Source organism: Astyanax mexicanus, chromosome 21 (assembly GCF_023375975.1).
Source record: "Astyanax mexicanus isolate ESR-SI-001 chromosome 21, AstMex3_surface, whole genome shotgun sequence".
Taxonomy (NCBI): Eukaryota; Metazoa; Chordata; class Actinopteri; order Characiformes; family Acestrorhamphidae; genus Astyanax; species Astyanax mexicanus.
In genome coordinates this window covers 2,308,293-2,327,240 of record NC_064428.1, presented here as the reverse complement: position 1 = coordinate 2,327,240, position 18,948 = coordinate 2,308,293, and the positions used below count along the sequence as shown (strand labels likewise).

General features: G+C 38.5%; 2 protein-coding genes across 2 annotated transcripts in view; both read right to left on the bottom strand.

Moving 5' to 3' along the window:
- Positions 1-6,212: 6,212 nt before the first annotated feature.
- LOC103025461 (fibrinogen alpha chain) overlaps positions 6,213-18,948 on the bottom strand; it is a 34,184-nt gene continuing 21,448 nt past the window's right edge. The window contains exons 2-4 of the mRNA XM_049469778.1: positions 10,421-10,604; positions 7,534-7,679; positions 6,213-7,171 (exon numbers count right to left, since the gene is read on the bottom strand). Coding sequence (XP_049325735.1) covers positions 6,857-7,171; positions 7,534-7,679; positions 10,421-10,604 — 645 coding nt within the window. The 3' untranslated portion in view covers positions 6,213-6,856. The remainder of the gene's footprint in view (positions 7,172-7,533; positions 7,680-10,420; positions 10,605-18,948) is intronic.
- On the bottom strand, positions 15,338-18,419 carry fga (fibrinogen alpha chain). Its single transcript, XM_022679208.2, has 6 exons — positions 18,311-18,419; positions 18,046-18,165; positions 17,765-17,948; positions 17,386-17,531; positions 16,426-17,251; positions 15,338-16,204 (listed from the first exon to the last, which is right to left on the bottom strand). Exons 1-6 carry the CDS (start codon positions 18,362-18,364, stop codon positions 15,507-15,509), a joined length of 2,028 nt encoding a protein of 675 aa, XP_022534929.2. The 5' UTR covers positions 18,365-18,419; the 3' UTR covers positions 15,338-15,506.

Genomic DNA, 18,948 nt, shown 5'->3' with positions numbered 1-18,948 from the left:
TGTCTTCAGATGTTTTTACTGTTTGCACTATATTGACTCACAGGACTGTTTCAGGCTTTTAGATAAACAGGTTCAAAAGAAAGATGCATTATTATCTCTGTAGTTTCTTTTAGACAACAATGAGATCAGACGGAAAAACACAAAGGAGAATTCCCCTCGAGTCTCCTGCTGCTCAAGTCCTGAGATAAAGACCTCAGTAACCTCACGTCTTATATCAGACTTTATCACAGAACCTCTACAGAAAGTCTCACACTTTACTTATTTACACAAACTTTAGCACACAGTAAATAAATCTAAACTTAAACGTTTCTGATTCAGGACTAAGAGTTGACTGAAACTCTCCTTTTTGGTCAAACAGCCACAAGAAATGAATTGCCAGACTTAATATAATATTCTCTGTTATATCTGATTCTATAGTTGTCTTCATTGTCATACATAATTCACATATATTTTTGTAAACGCATGCCTGTATCTTGTGTCTGTATTATGTTAGGAATTTTGCAGAAATATTAAATATAAATTTAAGTAAAGTCAATATGACAATATGAATTGAGCACACCAAAAAATATTTTAAGACTGTTTGGAATTCCACATACAGCAAGACACAGGTGCAAAAAAAACATCATACAAGAAGTCTAAAAGAAGGATTACACGGTCCGAGCACAGTGACTTTATTTTTAGTGTGTGAGATATCTGTGTAGTTTGAGTTGGTTTTATAGACACAGCACTGAAGTAAATTATGTTTATTAAACAGTTCACAGTCTTTTCTTGGAATTAGGCGATTAATAAACTACCAATATAATACCGTCTTAATCTGGTGACAGCTATGCTGTAGGAAATATACACAACAGGTTTTTTCCAAGGTTAAATGGCACATTTGTCTGAGCTAACTTACTGGCTAGTCACCTGTGTGTGTTTATAAATGTTTACAAATGTTTATGATGAACTACAACCTGCTGTTTTATGTCATTGTAATAATATCGTAAATTCTTACCTTTATTCATCTTACAATAAAAACAGCTTCATTTACTAGAGAAACTGATTTATCTACTTAAAGGCATGTAGTGAAACTCAGGCTTACGTAAATTTAGGATTTTTAGTAAAAAAAATGTTTTTTTGGGTTATATTTAAAAATAAAGTGCAAACTTTTTGCAACGTAATTATTAGGTAATGTGGATTTGGTTAAAAAAAATTTTTTAAGTAGTCATTCCTTATTCTTTCATGTTTTGGAAAACAATATTGCCAGTACTAAATAAAACTAGCTGTTAGTAATATTTAGTTGAAATATTCAGTGCAATTATCATGTAAAGCCAAGATAACTAAATGTGGTACGTTTTTGAGAGGGAGGGGAGGGGCCTTTTTGAAACAGAACGCTGCAGAGTTTGATTGTGTGCAGACTGTTAGATGACTTATGGCTGCTGCACCCCAAACCTGTGGGTTCTGAAATCTGTGCTACTTCAAATGGTGAATATAGACCGTTTCAATGAGGAAAAACAATAACAGAGCTACTGCGCATGTCTGTTCCTTCGACGCTTCCGGTGGCGCTGTTTTCAAATATTCATCTGTCAAAATAAGAGCTCATTTTTCGCAAATCTCCCGAACACAAACCCGCTATAGTCAGAAATTAGTAACTAATGATCAAACCTCTTCTCCTGATCCTTTAGATAAGGATTTAAGAGGGAAGTGACCTACCCAGATGTGTATGGAGGACCAAAAATGATAAATAAAAGTATAAATAAATAAATTCAGAAATAAATAAATAAATAAATAAATAAATAAATGAATAAATATGTGGAAATAAATCAATAAATAAATGTAGAAATGTTAAAATAAATGAATGAAAAAATAATTGTATAGGTAAATAAATAAATGAATAAATAAATAAATGTTGAAATAAATAAAAAATGCACATATAAATAAATGAATACATAATTAAGAAATGTATTTATTAAGCTATACAATTATTTATGCATGTATTTATTTATTCATTTATATGTGCATTTATTTATATATATATTTTTTATTTCAACATTTATTTATTTATTCATTTATTTAATTACATATTTATTTATTTATTCATTTATATGTGCATTTATTTATTTATACTTATGTAAGTTTTGGTCCTCCATAGTTTACCTGTTTAAAGAACAATATGAGAATCTGCTGGTAATGAGCTGATTTTCAGTGTTTGTGACTCTCAGATTAGGGGAAGTTTGCAGTCATGTTGCAGCAGTTCTTGTGGCTGTGGAACAGTGTGTAAGGAAAGGTTTAAATTAAATTACATCCACAGTTTTGAACGCTGTTTGCCACTAAACGGAAGTGTCCCAGGAACAGCTACGTCACTTCCTACACTCATGAATATTCATCTGAAACGGTCTATAAGGAACTATCTATATTTTGAATGAGACCTCTCTGATAAAAATAAACTTTTCACTGTGAGAAGGCTGACTCAGTTCGGTACAACCTCACGTCTCTCTCGCAAGCAGCTCCAGCGTGCATGATGGATGAAGTTGCTGAATATATTAGTTAGCCAGCTAGCTAGCTAGATTATAAAGAATCTAGGTTATCTAGCTCTAACTTGTCTGTTGGATACTGTAGCTAGGTTAACTAGAAAGCTTAGCTAACGAGTAAGCTAGTTAGCATTTCAAAGGGTGATTGATATTCATGTTGCATGTGTGATGTGCTATATATCTAAAAAAAGAAAAAAAAAGCCAACTTTTGAAAGTACTAGCGGTTACATATTTAGCTAGTCAGGTCACCCTCCGTGCCGCGTCTCGCGCTCACCGTGCCCCTTGTTTAGTTTGTTTGCCTCTCGTAGAGTCGTTGTTAAGCAATAACTACATTTATCGACTTCTTAACAAGCCATTAGTAGAGGCTGATAGTTTTGCAGTGGAGTTTACAGAACTGCAGCTGTTGAGCTAAAGATTTTTATGCTCTTTTTTACAGGTTGTTTTGAAGATGCAGTGGAAGTGTAAGTATTGTGAGTTCATTTGTGATAAACGGGGTTACCTATTAAAACATTACAGGTTAAGACATGGGGGCTGTAGTTGAACGGTGCCATTTCCTTGTTTACACCAAGAATGTTTGTGCACATTTAACTCCATTAATGCACTTAACGTCCACCTATCCATGATTCATCAGAAAACCCAGGATGCACAGCTGTGTGAATCTGACTGGATAATTCAGTGTCAGTTATGTGATTTCTCTGCACCCTGTATAGAAGCAGTTTTTTACACACATGCTGATTAGACAGTAATTATTACACCTTGTTACACCTTGTGCTGGCCACAATAAAAGGCCACTCTAAAATGTGCAGTTTTATCACAAAGCAATACTCACAGTACTGTAAACCTGCACATTTTTATTGGCTTTTAAAGGTGCCCAGCCCTGTGTAATAATCACTGTCTAATCCGCATCTTGATATGCCAGACCTGTGACTGGTGGATGGTTTATGTCAGCAAAGGAGATGTGCTCACTAACACACATTTAGACCCGATTGTAAAATTGTAGAGAAAAAGGCCTTTTGTGTACATAAGAAAAGTCTTAGACCTTTGAGTTCAGCTCATCAAAAATGGGAGCAAAACTAACGAGGTTATATTTTTGTTCAGTGTATAATAGTTGCACAAAATTGTGTCTTTTCATTCTACATATGTAACTGTGTTGTTATTTCACTCCCCAAAAGACCAAAGAGCCTACTGACATCTGGACACTGGTGCTCAAAGGGCTTCCTATTGTCCTTGGGGACAGTCCTGCAGACTTCTACAAAGAATACTCTGTAAGTAACTTCTTACTTTATCAAAGAGTATCAAATAACCGCTTATTCTTGACTTTTCACAAATATTTTATAGTTTCTGTTCTTGACACAGTGTGAGTATAGTTTTATACAATTAAAGAATTAAAGATCTCCCATGTCTCCCGGCTCTTTTGATTGATCTGCCTGTTTAGTCTACTTCAGCAGTCATAGCCATTTCACACCTCCCCTCTCACATGTTTATACTGTATTGCTTTACCTTATGGTTGGTTCTTTAATAAAAAATGTGTTCATTGTGCTCTTATGTTGTTAGGACTCTGATGACTCATTCCTCCACCTTGACATTGCTTTGACCCTTGCTTTTGTGTGTCTGTATTCATTGTATTGTTATTGTCCTTGAACCAGTGTTAAAAATGAAATGTTAAACTGGTTTGTTCCATTTTGTTTTATGCTGATTTAAGTTTATTGTGGGATGGAAATGTCCTATCACTTCTGTCATGTCACTTCAGACATTTTTTAGGACTGCATGTCAGTCCTCAATTGACAGGATATACATAAAGACGAGCTCTGGTGTGAAATTGACTCTGGGTGTAGTTAGTAAAACATGATAAAAAGTACTAACCTTTGTTGAAGAGCCAAGCTCCATTCTCCCACAGCTTTCCGAGATCCAGCTATGTTGTGCTGTTTGTCTAAACATGCTTTAGAATGGGTGAAACAGGGTATGTTTACCCCTGCAGATAAATCGCTTTTTACACCGTTATCCAGGCTCAAAGTAGCTCCACACCTCATTGGTAGAAACCAGAGAGCACTCAGATTCAGTTCATGTTACGGGTTGTAAACAGTGTTTTTTAATAAACTTCTTGTGCACTTTAAAATTTCTTAAAGCCTCGTTTCAAATGCCAGTGCTCTCTGGTTTCTACCAATGAGATGTGGAGCCTGGATAACGGTGTAAAAAGCAATTTATCTACAGGGTAAAATATGCCCCGTATCACCCATTCTAAAGCCTGTTTGTAAAACAGCACAAAACTGACGGATCTCAGAAATCTGCGGGAGAACAGAGGTGGGCTATTCAACAAAGGTTAGTACTCTTTATCATGTTTTACTAACTACACCCAAAGTCAATTTTACACCGAAGTTCTCCTTTAACACAGTTGATTAGTCAAGTTATAACTTTATCAACTTGTATCAAGTTTTGATGTGTCTTAAAAAAGTTAATTTGTTCACAAGTATATAGAAGATATTGTTGAATGCTGTGCATATGTTTGGGATGTAAATATTCATCAATTTGTGTTCAACAATTCAGCGTGGAGACACATTTCCTCAGGACTGCATATTAGTGTTAAATAGTGTTGTACACTTTTTAGTGTACACTATTTGAGGGAGAACTCTGGTTTTAAACAGACTTGGGCGTAGTGAAGCATGATTACGTGTACTAACCCTTTGTTGAATAGCCCACCTTTGTTCACTCCCAGCATTCTTAAAGTTTCTCCAAACAGGCTTTAGAATGGACGCTAGAGCGCATGTTGTTAACAAACTCAAAGTAGCTCCAAACCTCATATTTTATTAAAATTGACTGTTTACATTGCGTAGCATAAGCTAATTCTATTTGGACAAACTGCAAAAAAAAAAAGTAAATCTGCAGGGGCAACCACATGCCCTCTAGTGTCTATTCTAAAGCCAGTTTAGAAAAACTTTAGCAATACTGGGGAGAACAGAGGTGTGCTATTCAACAAAGGTTGGTATTTGTAATCATGTTTCATTACACCCCAAGTCCATTTTACACCTTTAACTCCTTTAAGACAGTTCATTAGTCAAGTTAATGTTTTAACAGCTTGTATCGAGTTTTAGTGTATGTCTAAAAGTGTCCATTTGTTCACAAGGATACAGCAGATTTTTTTATTAAATGTTGTGTGTTCTGAAAGCAACATTGTTATTGACTCAGCAACGTGAGAGCTGTAACCTTTTACTGTCAATAAAATACTTTGAAACATTGAAAAGTTTAGTTTTGTGTCTTTAGAAATCTTTGAACTAATTATTTTGAGTAAGGACTACGAATGTAAACTTGATTTGTCTACTGGATCCAGTTAAGAGTCTATGTTAATACAACTTGACATATTTAGTTTCTCCTTATGTAAAAACTAAAGTAACTTAAGGCAACGGGTTTCCACACGATTTATTAGTAAACTCAACTAATCCGGGTTAAGGTTTAAAAATTTCGTAAAATTGAGCTGAAATGATGTGCCAATTTTTTTTATTAAAAATAAAGTGCAACATTTTTGCAACCTAATTATTAAGTAATGCCAGTTTAAAATATGTGGTAAAAATGAAAACTAAATATTTGTGGGTTATACTTAAAAATAAGGTTGCAAAAATGTTTTTAAGTAAAACCAGCACATCATTTTTTAGAGAGCAGTGTAACTCGTACGATAAACAGTTGGAACAATGCACCAGCAGTGCCACATTTATGTTTTCAGAAATGATAAGTAATCATGATTTTATTTAATTTACACTTTGTTTAAATTGTTACAATGAAAAACGTAGTGTTCTTGAAATCTGACAATGTTCACAATAAACCCAATAAATTTACAGTCAGGCACAACATTCTCCTTTAGTTTTACACTCCATCATTCAAAGCTTACTCAACTCATCCATAAAAGTCTGGGACTGAAATTTGGACACTCATTCACTGTACAATAGAAAAATCATCAAAACTCACAGGCCACACCCTCCCAACCATTGACACATAAATGCATCACGCAACGAGTAATAAAAATCACATCTGACCCCCCTGCACATCATCTGTTCACACTCAAGCCTTCTGGTAGACTCTACAGGTCCCTTCCAACAAAATCAGTCAGATTTTGTAGTCAGAGTTTGTAGTTGTCTCTTAATTGTGTATATCATGGTTCGTTCTGACACAGGAGTGTGAGCATATTATATTATGTTGAACCAGAAGTAAATTCCACCAACTTGTTGTGTGGTCATTAATAAATTAATCTGAATCTGAAAAGCACAATATTTATCACACCAATAAATAATGTCAAATTGTCTGTCCCAGTTGCTGCAAGTCTTATTAATTTTAAATGCAGACAGATTTCAGGTTTTTTATTGTCCACCAGAATTCGAGATATCGTCGAGGAGTTCATCCAAAACCACCTGATTTTGCTCAATGTCTTCAAACTTTGTTAGGAGCCTGGAACGTACCAGTGGTATTTTCCGATATGTCAGAGACACTGGAGGTCGAACAACCGGTTGCAGTTTGATTTTTTTGTCCAGAGTAAATGGCTCTTGGTTTATTGAGGACAGGTCAAACCTGGCCATGTGATCCTCCATGGTTTTGAAAGTTTGGTGATCAATGGTATGATCAAAGGTTTGCTTGCATGAACCCTTGCACGCACGGAGTTTGATGTCAATGTCCACCTAAAACCCAAAATCCAAGAGACAAACAGTTCAGATAAAACTGAAGTTAAATTTTAACTTCAGGCAAACATAGAAGACCTAGACATAGAGACAGTGACTAGCCTTTGTACAGACCTTTTTTAACTATTACAAAATTACATTATACATTTGTAAAAAATATTTTCTACTATGTTTTCTACATGTTAGCATAACTTAAATAATGTTATATCATCCAGTGGTTTAAAACAATAGTATGTTTTTTATAAACAGCAATATATTATAAATATAATGCTGGCCAAAAGATTCCATGTTAGCTTAGATTTGTGTTAGCCTAGTTGCTGCAGTGCTAAACTTTGAAACAAATTTTCAATCTTAGCTCTTACCTCCAATCGATGCATTTCAGTTATCTGTTCCAGAATCTGACTGTGGTATCTCTGCAGTTCGCTGAAGAGCTTTGAGGACCTTTCTGATAAAAGTGTGAGATTCCTGTGAAGTCTCTGAGCTCCATCAGCATATCTTAATTCCTGCACTGCACACAGAATTCAATTTGATTGAAGATAACAGAGATTTAAAGTGAAATGTAATTGCTCTTTTACTAGTATTGACCCACGCCCTTGATTGGGCAGAGAAGAAGAAAGGAGGGGAAGAGAACTCAGAGTTTTTGGGATGGAGTTCGAGGCAGCTCGCAGTGAAGCCGAAGCCCCCCCTCACATGAAGAGAAACATGAGAAGAGAATAAAATTAAAGAAGGAGGAAGATGGGGAGGAGGTGGGTGCGAGGTAGAGAGGAAGTGACGGTTTAAATAAGGAAGGAAGTGGGAGGAGTGAGGGCGTGAATCACTCCCAAAACTTAGCTATAATACATAACTCCACTTTGCTAGTATTGACCCACGCCCTTGACTGGGCAGAGAAGAAGAAAAGACGGGGGGCGTTTTTAGTATTTAGGAGTATTTAGGGTGGAGTTCAGGGGACCTTCGCTGTAAAGCGTGAAGCCGAAGCCCCAAAAGTTAAATCAGAACTTTCGACCACTGCTAGGATTTAAGAAGCGGTCTGACTGTGAAAGGCTTGGGAACTCCAGCGTCTGAGTGTTGGAGATGCGACCTTGTAGTCTTTGAGAAAGCCAGAGGACGAGCTGCTGCAAGCTGGTGAGTTGCTGTGTATAAATCAAGGGCAAGTGTTGTTACATCATGTTAGGGAAAAGTGGAAGAGGGATAGAGTGTTGCGGAAAGTAGGGAGGCACATGACCTGTGCAGAGCATGAATGCAGTAAGACACAAAATGAGAAGAGAAGGAGGTGCGGATTGAGAGCGTGAAGCTCTCTTTTGATGTCTCTGATGAACAGAGATGTGGTGGTTGTAGAGGGTGAGGAGATCTGAGTAGCAGTTGAGAGAGGATTAAGGCAGAGCGGTAAACTAGAGAAGGAAGATGAGGCGAGATGAGGAAGGCAGTGTGGAGGTCTATGGAAAGAAAGGTAGGGAATGAATTAAGGGAGGTGTACTGGAATAACAGCATAGAGGGTGAGGTCCTGGAAGTCAAAAATCAGTTGAAGTGGAAAGATGGTGTCGAACGACTTGGCGGAAGTATGCACATGGAGTACATTTAGCTTAAAGGCCCAAAAGAGAAGCCGCAGCTACACGTCGCGCCGCCACCATTGATGACTATAAAGGTGGCACTGACCAGAAAAGAGAAGATGATAGTGAAGATGCCGATGATGATATCGTTGACTACGACGATGATGATGGTGATGAGAATAATGCTGATGATTGGTAGATGACTACAAAGATGACCACGATGGAAATCTTTGCATTGGTAAAGACGATGATGATGATGATGATTATGATGATGGACGATAATTATGACGATGATGACAATGATGATGGTGATAAAGACAATGACAGTCTTGAAGACGATGATGACTGCAATAATGGCGATGGTGAAGGAGAGGCAAAGAAGGCGGTACTGATAGTGGCTGTGATGCCGATGAAAAAAATGAAGATAGTGATGATGCTGATGATGATGTCTTTGATAATGGCAATGATGATGGCGAGATGGTGGAATGATGACGAAGGTGATGAAGACGATGAAGATTGTGATTACGACTGAGATGCTGATGATGAAGGTGAGAATTATTAGGGTGCCACGGATTTTGAATGATGACAATGGCAAATTATAGACAACAGCGGCGATGGTGGCAAAGATATGGCGGCGACGATTGCGATGGTGAAGATGCTGATGGCAAAGATGATTATGATGGGACGCAGGGAGCATATGTGACTGCTGGGGTCTCCCAATATGCACTCTGTGACACTGAAACAGGCAGCATGTGCCCAGCAGGTGGTGCTGAACTCATTTGCAGGAACACACTGAACTGTTTATATGGAAGGCACGCTCACACTCGCTCAGGAGAGACAGGAGGCGGGGCCACGCTCGAGTACTGCCCAGTAAGGCTGCAGGGAGGGGGAGCCATAGCCGGCCAGCGGGTCGGGCGGAAGGAGGCCAGTTGGAGAGGAAAGCGGGCCGCGGGATTCAGCGGTTCGGGCTAAGAAATGCCGCCGAATCGAAGTTCCGAATCCAAACCAGAGACAGCTCCAAACCAATGCAGTGAGCCGCCGGTTGGGCGCGGGCAGCGCCGACAAGGATAAAGAGGAGTTCGGTGAAGACGTGAGGAGGCCCCGCAAGGGTAGCAGCTGATGTGATGGTGACGCTAAGAGAGAGAGAGAGACCGCTGAGGATGAGAAGATCATGTGGAGGCCTCGCACCTCACAGCGGAGGTGCTGAGAGAGAGAGACAGCTAAGGATGCAGAGATCGCGTGGAGGCCTCGTGGGGGAAGGAGGAGGGGATTAGCAGCAGCGGAGGCAGCGAGAGAGAGAGAAAAGAAGCCGCTGAAGGCCTGAGGAGGCCGCACGGGAGGTGCCAGACCAGGTCGAGGAGACGCCAGCCGCGGTAGTTGAGACAAGACAAACCACTACCAGGGACGGCAGCCTGGAGCAGTGGCAGTGGAGGAGCTAGGGTGGATGGGAACAGCCGGTCGCAGGAGACAGACAGGTGCAGAACCATCGTGTACCAGGTAAGGAGCAGGAGCCAACACCACATGCGAGGTTGTTCAACGAGCAGGTAGAGAGGAAGTGACGGTTTAAATAGGAAAGGAAGTGGGAGGAGTGAGGGCGTGGATCAACTCCCAAAACTAAGCTATAATACATAGCTCCACCATAAGAAACATATTGTATATTTAAATAAAAGAATGCAGAAAGTAGTATGAAATATGTACACACTGTATGTTTTGATGAGAATCTTCCTTTGTGCTTCGTAGAACTGTGCACTTTGAAGCATCGTAGATGAAGTTGCGTGATTGTATTTCTGAGTGTTTTTACAGATTTTGTGGAGGCGCTCATGAATATCATCATCCAGTTCATCAAGAAGACCCTGCATTCGACAGCCTGATGGACATTTACTCTCCTGCAGACACATGCAAGTACAGGGGGATCAATTTTAGTAAAAAATGCCATTTGATGAAAATGTTGTTCACTTAGAGTTGAACCAGCTCTAACTAATCTAACTCTTGTTTGGTTTAAATATACATTTAAAAAATGTAAATTACTTTAAGCTTAAGCTTAGCCCAGATAAATATGGATACAATATGAAAACTTTCTTCCATTTTCTTGCCAATGTATTTAGTCAATCGTCCCACCCATTCAGCTTCATATCTCCCATCACTAGTGATGCCACAACACCAGGATGATAAAGAATAGCACATGCCTCCTACGACACATGTGAAGTCAGCCACCGCCTCTTTTAGAACTGCTGCTGATGCATCACAGTGCTCTCGGAGGAAAGTGCAGTGACTCGGTTCTGATACATCAGCTCACAGATGCCTTGTGCTGATCAACATCACCCTAGGAGTAATGATGGGAAAAATCACCATCTACCCACCCAGAGAGAGCAAGGTCAATTGTGCTCTCTCAGGGCTTTAACAGCTGATGGCAAGCTGCATGACCGGGATTTGAACCAGCAATCATAGTGGCAGCGCTTTAGACCACTGGACCACTCGGCGCCCAAGTCAAATGAATGTTGTGCTGTGAAACTGCATAAAATGTACATAAAAGATGCTTTAAAGTGAAGGTTAAGATTTCTCTATGTTTGTAATAATGTTGTCAGTCAGACTACATTTTTAAAAATGTATTGTTGTATTTGTGTGGATTTAAACAACTATGCTGCAACACTAAAGGCACATTATATTGATATTTACCCAAATAGTGTCTCATTTAAAAGGCGTTTAATCCTTCATAAACTGAATGTGAACTGATTAGTCTTTATTTACACTGCTAAAAATTCAAAAACCACACGCACACAAACAAATTGTGGATGAATTTGGACTACAATGTTGAAAACTCTAATCCTCCTGAATCGTGACAAACATCACAACTTTTAATTAAAACTCAAAGCCATTTTATCACCTTGTTAAATGGATGTTTGTTATTCAACTTCTTAACATTATACAATGTTATTGTTGACATTGTAAAATGATAATATCATTTGTTTACCAGCTGACTAATGTAATTTACTTTTATTACAATCAGTGATCCTAAATTTAAAACCTTGCCCTTTTGACACTTAATTAAAAACTAAAATTTAATGAAATTTAATGAAAATGAAGCCAAAATCTTCCTCCATGTTTTTGATCCTGAAACCTGAGTTTCATCCAATTACTCCAAATTGATACAGTAATATCACTTCAAACTTATATCTTGGGTACATGAGCATAAGATCTCTAGGAATTTATTGCTGTGATATGATAAAACGTTGCTTATTAAATATGACTGTTCTACAGATAAGCCGTGGTCTTTCTGGTGTATATTTGTGGATTTATTTAGGTGTAAAACTAGTTTCTGTTCCATTTTTATTCTCTGCTCCTCCGGGTGCGCTGTGCACACGGCTACCGTAAAACACGGTTTAGACGCGCACTCCAGATTTTGGTGTAGATAGCGCGACCGAGCGTTTTCTAGGTGCTGATGGCGTGACCGCGGTATTACACAAGAATGATGAGCAATGGCGATGGATTGTCAATATTAATCAGTGTTTGCATATTTCCCAAAATCTGGCAGCCACGCCCCCTTATTCTGATAAAATAGCAAACAGTCAAGGCTGAGAAGTGTTGGATGAGCAGCAAGTGTGTATTTTAGGCTACATCATAGTATTTTAGATATTTAGGTTAAAGCTGTGCTGAAAGTCTGCATAGTAGTTTGAATTTGTAGCCTCTATGCTGTTGTACAATATGTTTTAAAAAGCACTCAAACAAGTGAAATAATGTCAGGGTTTGACCCAGGCAGAGAGACGAGGAGGCGGACGTATATGCAGGTATGGCGAGAAATTTATTAAATAAGTAAATAAACAAGTAAACAAGAAACAAAGAAAAACAAGAAACAGAGGCGAGCTAAAACTAACAAACAAACAAGAGGTACTAAAGATAAACAAACGGGGAGACTATAAAACTAGGCAGGATAAACTAAAACAGGGCAAGGGAATAAACTAGGGAAAACACAGGGAACTAGAAAATAACAGAATAAACAGGAAGATAAATATATACTACAAACAAATAGGGAGGCTGACAAAAACAAACGAGGAAAACAATAAGGAACTAAACTAAACTAATAACTAAAGCTAGACAGGGCAAGGATAATTATAAGGATTAAACTAAGATAGACACGGAGAGAAACACGGAGAGAAACACTGAGAGAAACACTGAGAGAAAATCTGGGAACACGGGAAGACAAACGACAGGAGACAGTGCAAAGACCGACAGAGGACAAGTGACAGAGGAAGTCTATTTAACTAAACAGGAAACACACTGGGAGTGGAAACACCTGGGGAAGGGGTGGAGCTACAAATGAGACATGAGGTAATGGAAAATCACAGGCAGAACACAGGGGCACGGGTCACGTGGGACAACACAGGCACGAGGACAGACAGGAAACAGGGCCAGGCGTGACAAATAACAGATTTTAAAACTGATAAATAATAAGTAAAAGCTTTGCAATTTAAGCATGACTAAAGTAAGTGTAAAAAAGTATAAAAGTAATATTAGCTCCGTGGTACAGTTAAAAAGCTCCGCGCGACTGTGCTCTTACTGTCCCAAAGATTCACAGCCTTAGTAAATACTGTGAGTAAATCCTACACGTGACTGTTTCATAGGCAGTTGTACTAATCCCTTAGCTCTGTACTGTATTTAAAAACATTTCACTTCAAGCATAGTCTTAATATGACTGGTTGTGGTTTGCACTTATTGTTTGCACTATATAAAACCTAGAAAAGTTTTATTTTTTTATATTTTATTCTTTATTTAGGAAGCACATTTAACCTGAAGAATTAGAATTGAGCTGTTATATCAGAAAATACATGTTAGAGAAGATTTCAATAAAAAGGATAAAACATCAATTGAACTACACAGAGCAGACAAAAATGTTGGAGTTAATATTATATACTAAACTAGTGCTGGGCGGTATGACCAAAAAAGCATATCACAGTATTTTTCAAGATTCTGGTGGTTTTACAGTATATCATGGTATTTTTATTATTATTAATCTATATATTTTTGCATGACTGGGCTTTTATATAAGCTTTGACTTACTCTACTGTTTAGACTAAATATAATATAAAACACTAATGTCTTAAATTAAGGCTCTGATTAGTATTGGGTTTAATTTGCCCCACAGAAGAAAAACAGCTTAAGAATGTAAACAACAGACCTTAAAAAGAGATACATCAGCAACTTTAACACGGTTTACTTTACAAAACGAAATATTTTAATAAATAATTTAAGCCATTATAACCATTACAGTATTAAAATCAGCCACAATTCCCTTCTTTCACCCAGCTGGGAACAGCGAGTTAGAGTGACAGTATTTGAACACCCAGCATGTGTGAACCGTATACCACCCAGAGCAGACTACTCTCTGTGATGTTTTAAAATTGGACCGCTCTATTTCACACGCGCGCTCTCTTTTCCTACAGAATGTAGCTTTAACTCTCAAATATTTAAGACCGAATAAAGAAAGCTGGTATTTTTTGTCAAATAAGGGAACAAACTGCAGCTTAACATCAGGTAAACAAAGAAAATGTAAACAAAAAAATCCACCCCTGATTACCAGTCACAATATAGGTTGTTGGTTGGGGCTTTCAAGTACCAACAACAGGAGCTGTAAGATTTCTTTTTTTTTGGCATCTCTTAAAATCTTATGAAAATTCCACAAGTCTGTTATATGTTCAAGAAACTGTATCAACAAAAATATGTTCTGAACAAAATCATTTAGTAGGAATAAACTTGAGGGAACAAAGGCTTGTCTCTAGGCTGCTAGTCATTTTGGGCAAAACCCCACATCCTGTGTACTAAATACTGATACAGCATGAACCAAACAAAGTCAATATATTTCTTAAATTCTGAGAAGATCTGATTAGACTTAATTCATTTTTCATTTTTTGGTAAATACACTTCTAATGACTTCCCACTGAAATATCAGCAATCACAAAATCACAAAATATAGACTTTGGTCTTTTTGGAACAGTACTGTTTACACTCACCTCCTCCTCATCAGAACACATAGGGTATTTGTTGGCTGGACACTGTTCAAATCTTTCTTGTTGACCATAAGTACTGGGTCGTTTTTGAGAATGAATCGATCGCTTAGAGCCACACACTGGAACACAAAACACAAAATTATATAGTGAGCACTATTAAACATGACTTTAATGAGGTAGAACAATGTATTTGAACAAAGCTATAGTCATTAAGCATTTATGAATGTGTGTTTTATACACCTTATTTATGTTTTTAAAATGTTTTGGGATTTATTGTTAACTTATCTTTGTGTGCAAGGTGAATGTGCTTGTGTATTTGTTTATCAAATAAGTCCCAGAGATATTCAGTATTTTATTGAGAAAATCTGTTTTCCTGGTAGAAATGATCTATTATGTATGATTTAACCAAGTGCATCTATAACACAAAATAAAACATAAACTCTAAATGCTTTATGTTTATGTTGATGGAATATGTCTGGTTGTCTGATGTAAACACCATTCATTTAGACTTTTTTTAATGTTGAGTAATACTATATGATAAACTATAGTTGCAAAAATATTGGAAAAGATTATGAGTGTTTATGTGGAGATAATTTCAAATAAAGCACAGAAGCAGATTTAAGTGAACACATTTTATTGAAAACATGAGGTCATTTGGTTGTGTGACATTTTACAAAAATTATGCCTGAAGTTAAAAAAATCCATACTCCGCAACAACAGCTTTTCTTTCCCTGTTTCCTTTTCTTTTGTTCAGATTTCACAATTGGCTTTTATTTCTGAAGGAGTTCAGAGCGGTCTAACCTTCATTCTAACCACTTTAAGGGAATAATCATCTGGTTTAAAGGGCAGCCACACAATGCCATTCTCTATTTCATAAGGAACGTTACTACCAGGGTCATACCGCCCTCCTTTATAGTATATCCCATTAAGGTTTGCTGACTGACAGTTGTTGTACCACCAGCCCCCTCCATATGTAGCTGCACAGTTCTCCTCCCACTTATCATTGTCCTTGTCGAAGGTACTAAACTTCATACCAGCATGTGAGAGGAAAGAACCCATATTAGCATGTCCCTGCACAAGTGCATCCCCTGCATCTCCAGTGTAAGAAGATACGCTCAGTAGGAAACCCTCGGCTTCTGAGCCTACTTTGACATTGTATTCAGCATAAACTTCCTTGCCTTGCCAGTCCTGCAGCTCCACTCTCAGTAGACTTTCTGTCTGAGTGAGGAGATGCAGGATATGGTTTCCAATCCACACCTCACCCTTCCCTCGCTTATCTACCTTGCCAAAGCCAACCCGGTACTCCTCCCATGTGCGATTGAAGTTAACTGACCCATCCTCCCTCTGCTGGATCAGAGCCCAGCCCCCCAGACCTGTGGTCTGGTCACAGTAAACCTCCACTACTTCCTCCGACCCAGCTGGCTTTACTTTGAACAGGCCGCTCTGACCACCCGTGGCATGGTTCTGCAGGATATCAACGCAATCTGAAAGAAGATTATTAATTCCTTTAATAACTGAGCCCAATTTCTTCAAAATGTCACAAATGTGAAAGAACAAAATACATCCAAAGAAACATGAAATATGCATTCAAACATGACTGATTTTTAACAAAAATGTCATCTTTACTTAGTTTTACTGATTTCTTTTATAAATGGTTCACTTGTATGAAATCTGGAAGAGGTAAAAGAGAGTCACTCAAGTGTACCTCCGCCAACAAAACCATCCTTGCGCTCATCACGGGACTTCAGACTCCGCGCATGGATGTCAGGAAGATCATCTTCCACATCAGCATTCAAGAACGCGCCATCATCCCCAAAAGGCGAGGATGTGGACAGGACGGTCTTAGTGTTTGAGACAAAACCTTTGCTTCCACCAGTCAAGATGGTTTTGGAGGAGGAGGAGGAGGAGGAGGAAGAAGAGAACGTGGAAGAGGAGGATGAGCCCCCAGTTCCTAGTTGCTTAAAGAAATCTCCTCCAAAATCTCCCAGATCTGCATCACCACGACTAAATGTAGTAATGGACTTCGAATCTCTTTCAGAAAGGCCTAGTTTTTGGAGGTTGTCGCACCCGGGTCCTCCACTGCTCACTGTTTCATACTTCTCCTGAAGACCATCTTTGGTGTGGGTCACCACCTTGCGCACCGTCTTGGTGCAGCTGACACCTGAAGTGGAGGGTGCAATTGGGCCCGTACCTGTAGGGACCTTGCTGACGATAAGGGGTGTTTTTGCAGTGGACCCCTCCGCTTCCAGGGAGAGCTGAATCTGTCCTACATCAGTGAACAAGGGTTTCTTCTGCTCAGCTCGATCTGTTCCGGTCATTCCAGACTTATAGATGCTGGGTACGACTACATCTTTCATTGGCCTGCTCTTCATGACCCTCAGTGAACTGACGGTCTCCACGCTTTGAACCTGCATGGTATCCAGGCGATCCAGCTGCTTGTCTAGTGCCACATAGCTCTCCTTGTCCACAGAGAATTCAGCGTAGCTTGCACAAGAGCCTTTGCAGCTGCGCAGCTTGATGTCAATATCAACCTGCGTAAAGAAGAAAGAAGCATAATGTGAACATTTGGGATTAAAAGGGGATCTCTACTTTTTATATATTTAGGCAAGGGTCTTGTCCTGATTCTCTACTGATAACACTGGAAACAAACTGTAAATGTTCTTACCTCTAAGCGCTGCATGGCGATGACCTGTTTTTTCACCTGAGATTTCAAAGCTTCCAGCACCTTGAGCTGACGGTCAATTTTAATCTTCATCTCAACAATCCTCTGCCTCAGCTGTTCGGCCAAGTCAGCAAACCTGTTGTCGTTATCTTTAAAAGAACAATATAAACATGTCCTTGGGTGTAACTGAATATATATTTGTTGAGGCTGTATTCAATGTGCAAAAATAACCAGTGTTTTGTAAGAATCCTACAAAAAAGTAACCTATATAAAGAACAAATACAAATACAAGTTGAATTTAATTAAACAAAAGATCATCAAATGAGAATATTAATATTAATATTAATTTCAAACATTTTTACATATACAAGAAGTAATATACCTGAACCGGAGACAAGCCGTTCTCGTAAATAGTTGTAGGTTTCTTTGGACACCTGATCAGCAGATCGATGCATCTTTTTTCCCTCATCAAGTAACTTGCGAATCTTCTGAATTTTACTGAGAAGCTCATGGTCAGTTGTATCAAGGAGGCCTTGAATTCTGCAACCGGATGGACATTTTCTACCCTGGGAAAAACAGAAATCAGAAAATGTTCTACTCAGTGATTCTTAGGTCTGAAAGCAGGCTTATATTGTTGTTATGTGTAAAAGTCAGATTCAATACCCAGTCTTCATCCGTGCAGATGGGCCATTCTTTTTCTGTGGCACATTTATCAGCTTTGTAACCATGCTCTATGGGGCGGGCACCTCTGGGGCCCAGACCCGGTGACTCTTCATTCTGGGACTGCAAGAGAAAAAGGATAATTCAGGAACATATCTAACCATAGTGAGCGCAATAAGCAATGAGATTTGTTACTTCTTGTTTTTGGTAACTTTTAAAAGATGTGTCTCCAAGCTTAGATCTACTGAAAAACACAGCACACACTTACCAAGGCAGAAGAAATAACAACACACAGGTAGAGAAGAGAGTGTTGGAGCTTCATCTTTCTTTGGTCTCTGCAGATGTCTGACTCTCCCAAACACAGTACATCACATATGAATACTTCTGATTGACCAACATGCTGACTCATTATTGGTCAATCACAGACATCAGGTTTGCAGTGTGCACATTTAGCAAATAATTAACTAGCATGAATAATATTTGTTGATCCTACAAAAGGGGTGGAACTGCTTATTTTGACTTGCAGATACTGGAACAGAGTAGTTGGTTAAATGGGCCTTTACTGGAAATAGTGAGTCAGATTTTGCAATTATGTAATATGGGAAGCAACTCTTATATCATAAATATATCAAGTTGATTTTTTTAGGGGAACATGACATGTTATCTACAGTGTAAAATACTGATGACATTCATGCTTAAACATAAAAACACACATTATCATTTGAAGTAATTCAAAAACAAATGAGAAAAAAAGTCATCTATCAGTCTGGAAAAGGTTATAAAAGTTATTTATAAAGCTTTGGTACTCCAGGGGACCACAGTGGCAAATGAAGAAAACACGGAACACTGGTAAACCTTCCCAGGAGTGACTGGCCTACTAAAAGGGCATAGACAACTCATCCAGGA

Excerpts from the sequence above, each read along its gene's own strand:
- fga (XM_022679208.2), bottom strand. The coding sequence starts at position 18,364 with ATGAAGCTCCAACACTCTCTTCTCTACCTGTGTGTTGTTATTTCTTCT. Across the intron at positions 17,532-17,764 it reads ACGGCTTGTCTCCGGTTCAG|ATAACGACAACAGGTTTGCT; the intron begins GTATATTACTTC and ends GTTCTTTTAAAG. Across the intron at positions 16,205-16,425 it reads GGATGGTTTTGTTGGCGGAG|ATTGCGTTGATATCCTGCAG; the intron begins GTACACTTGAGT and ends ATCTTCTTTCAG.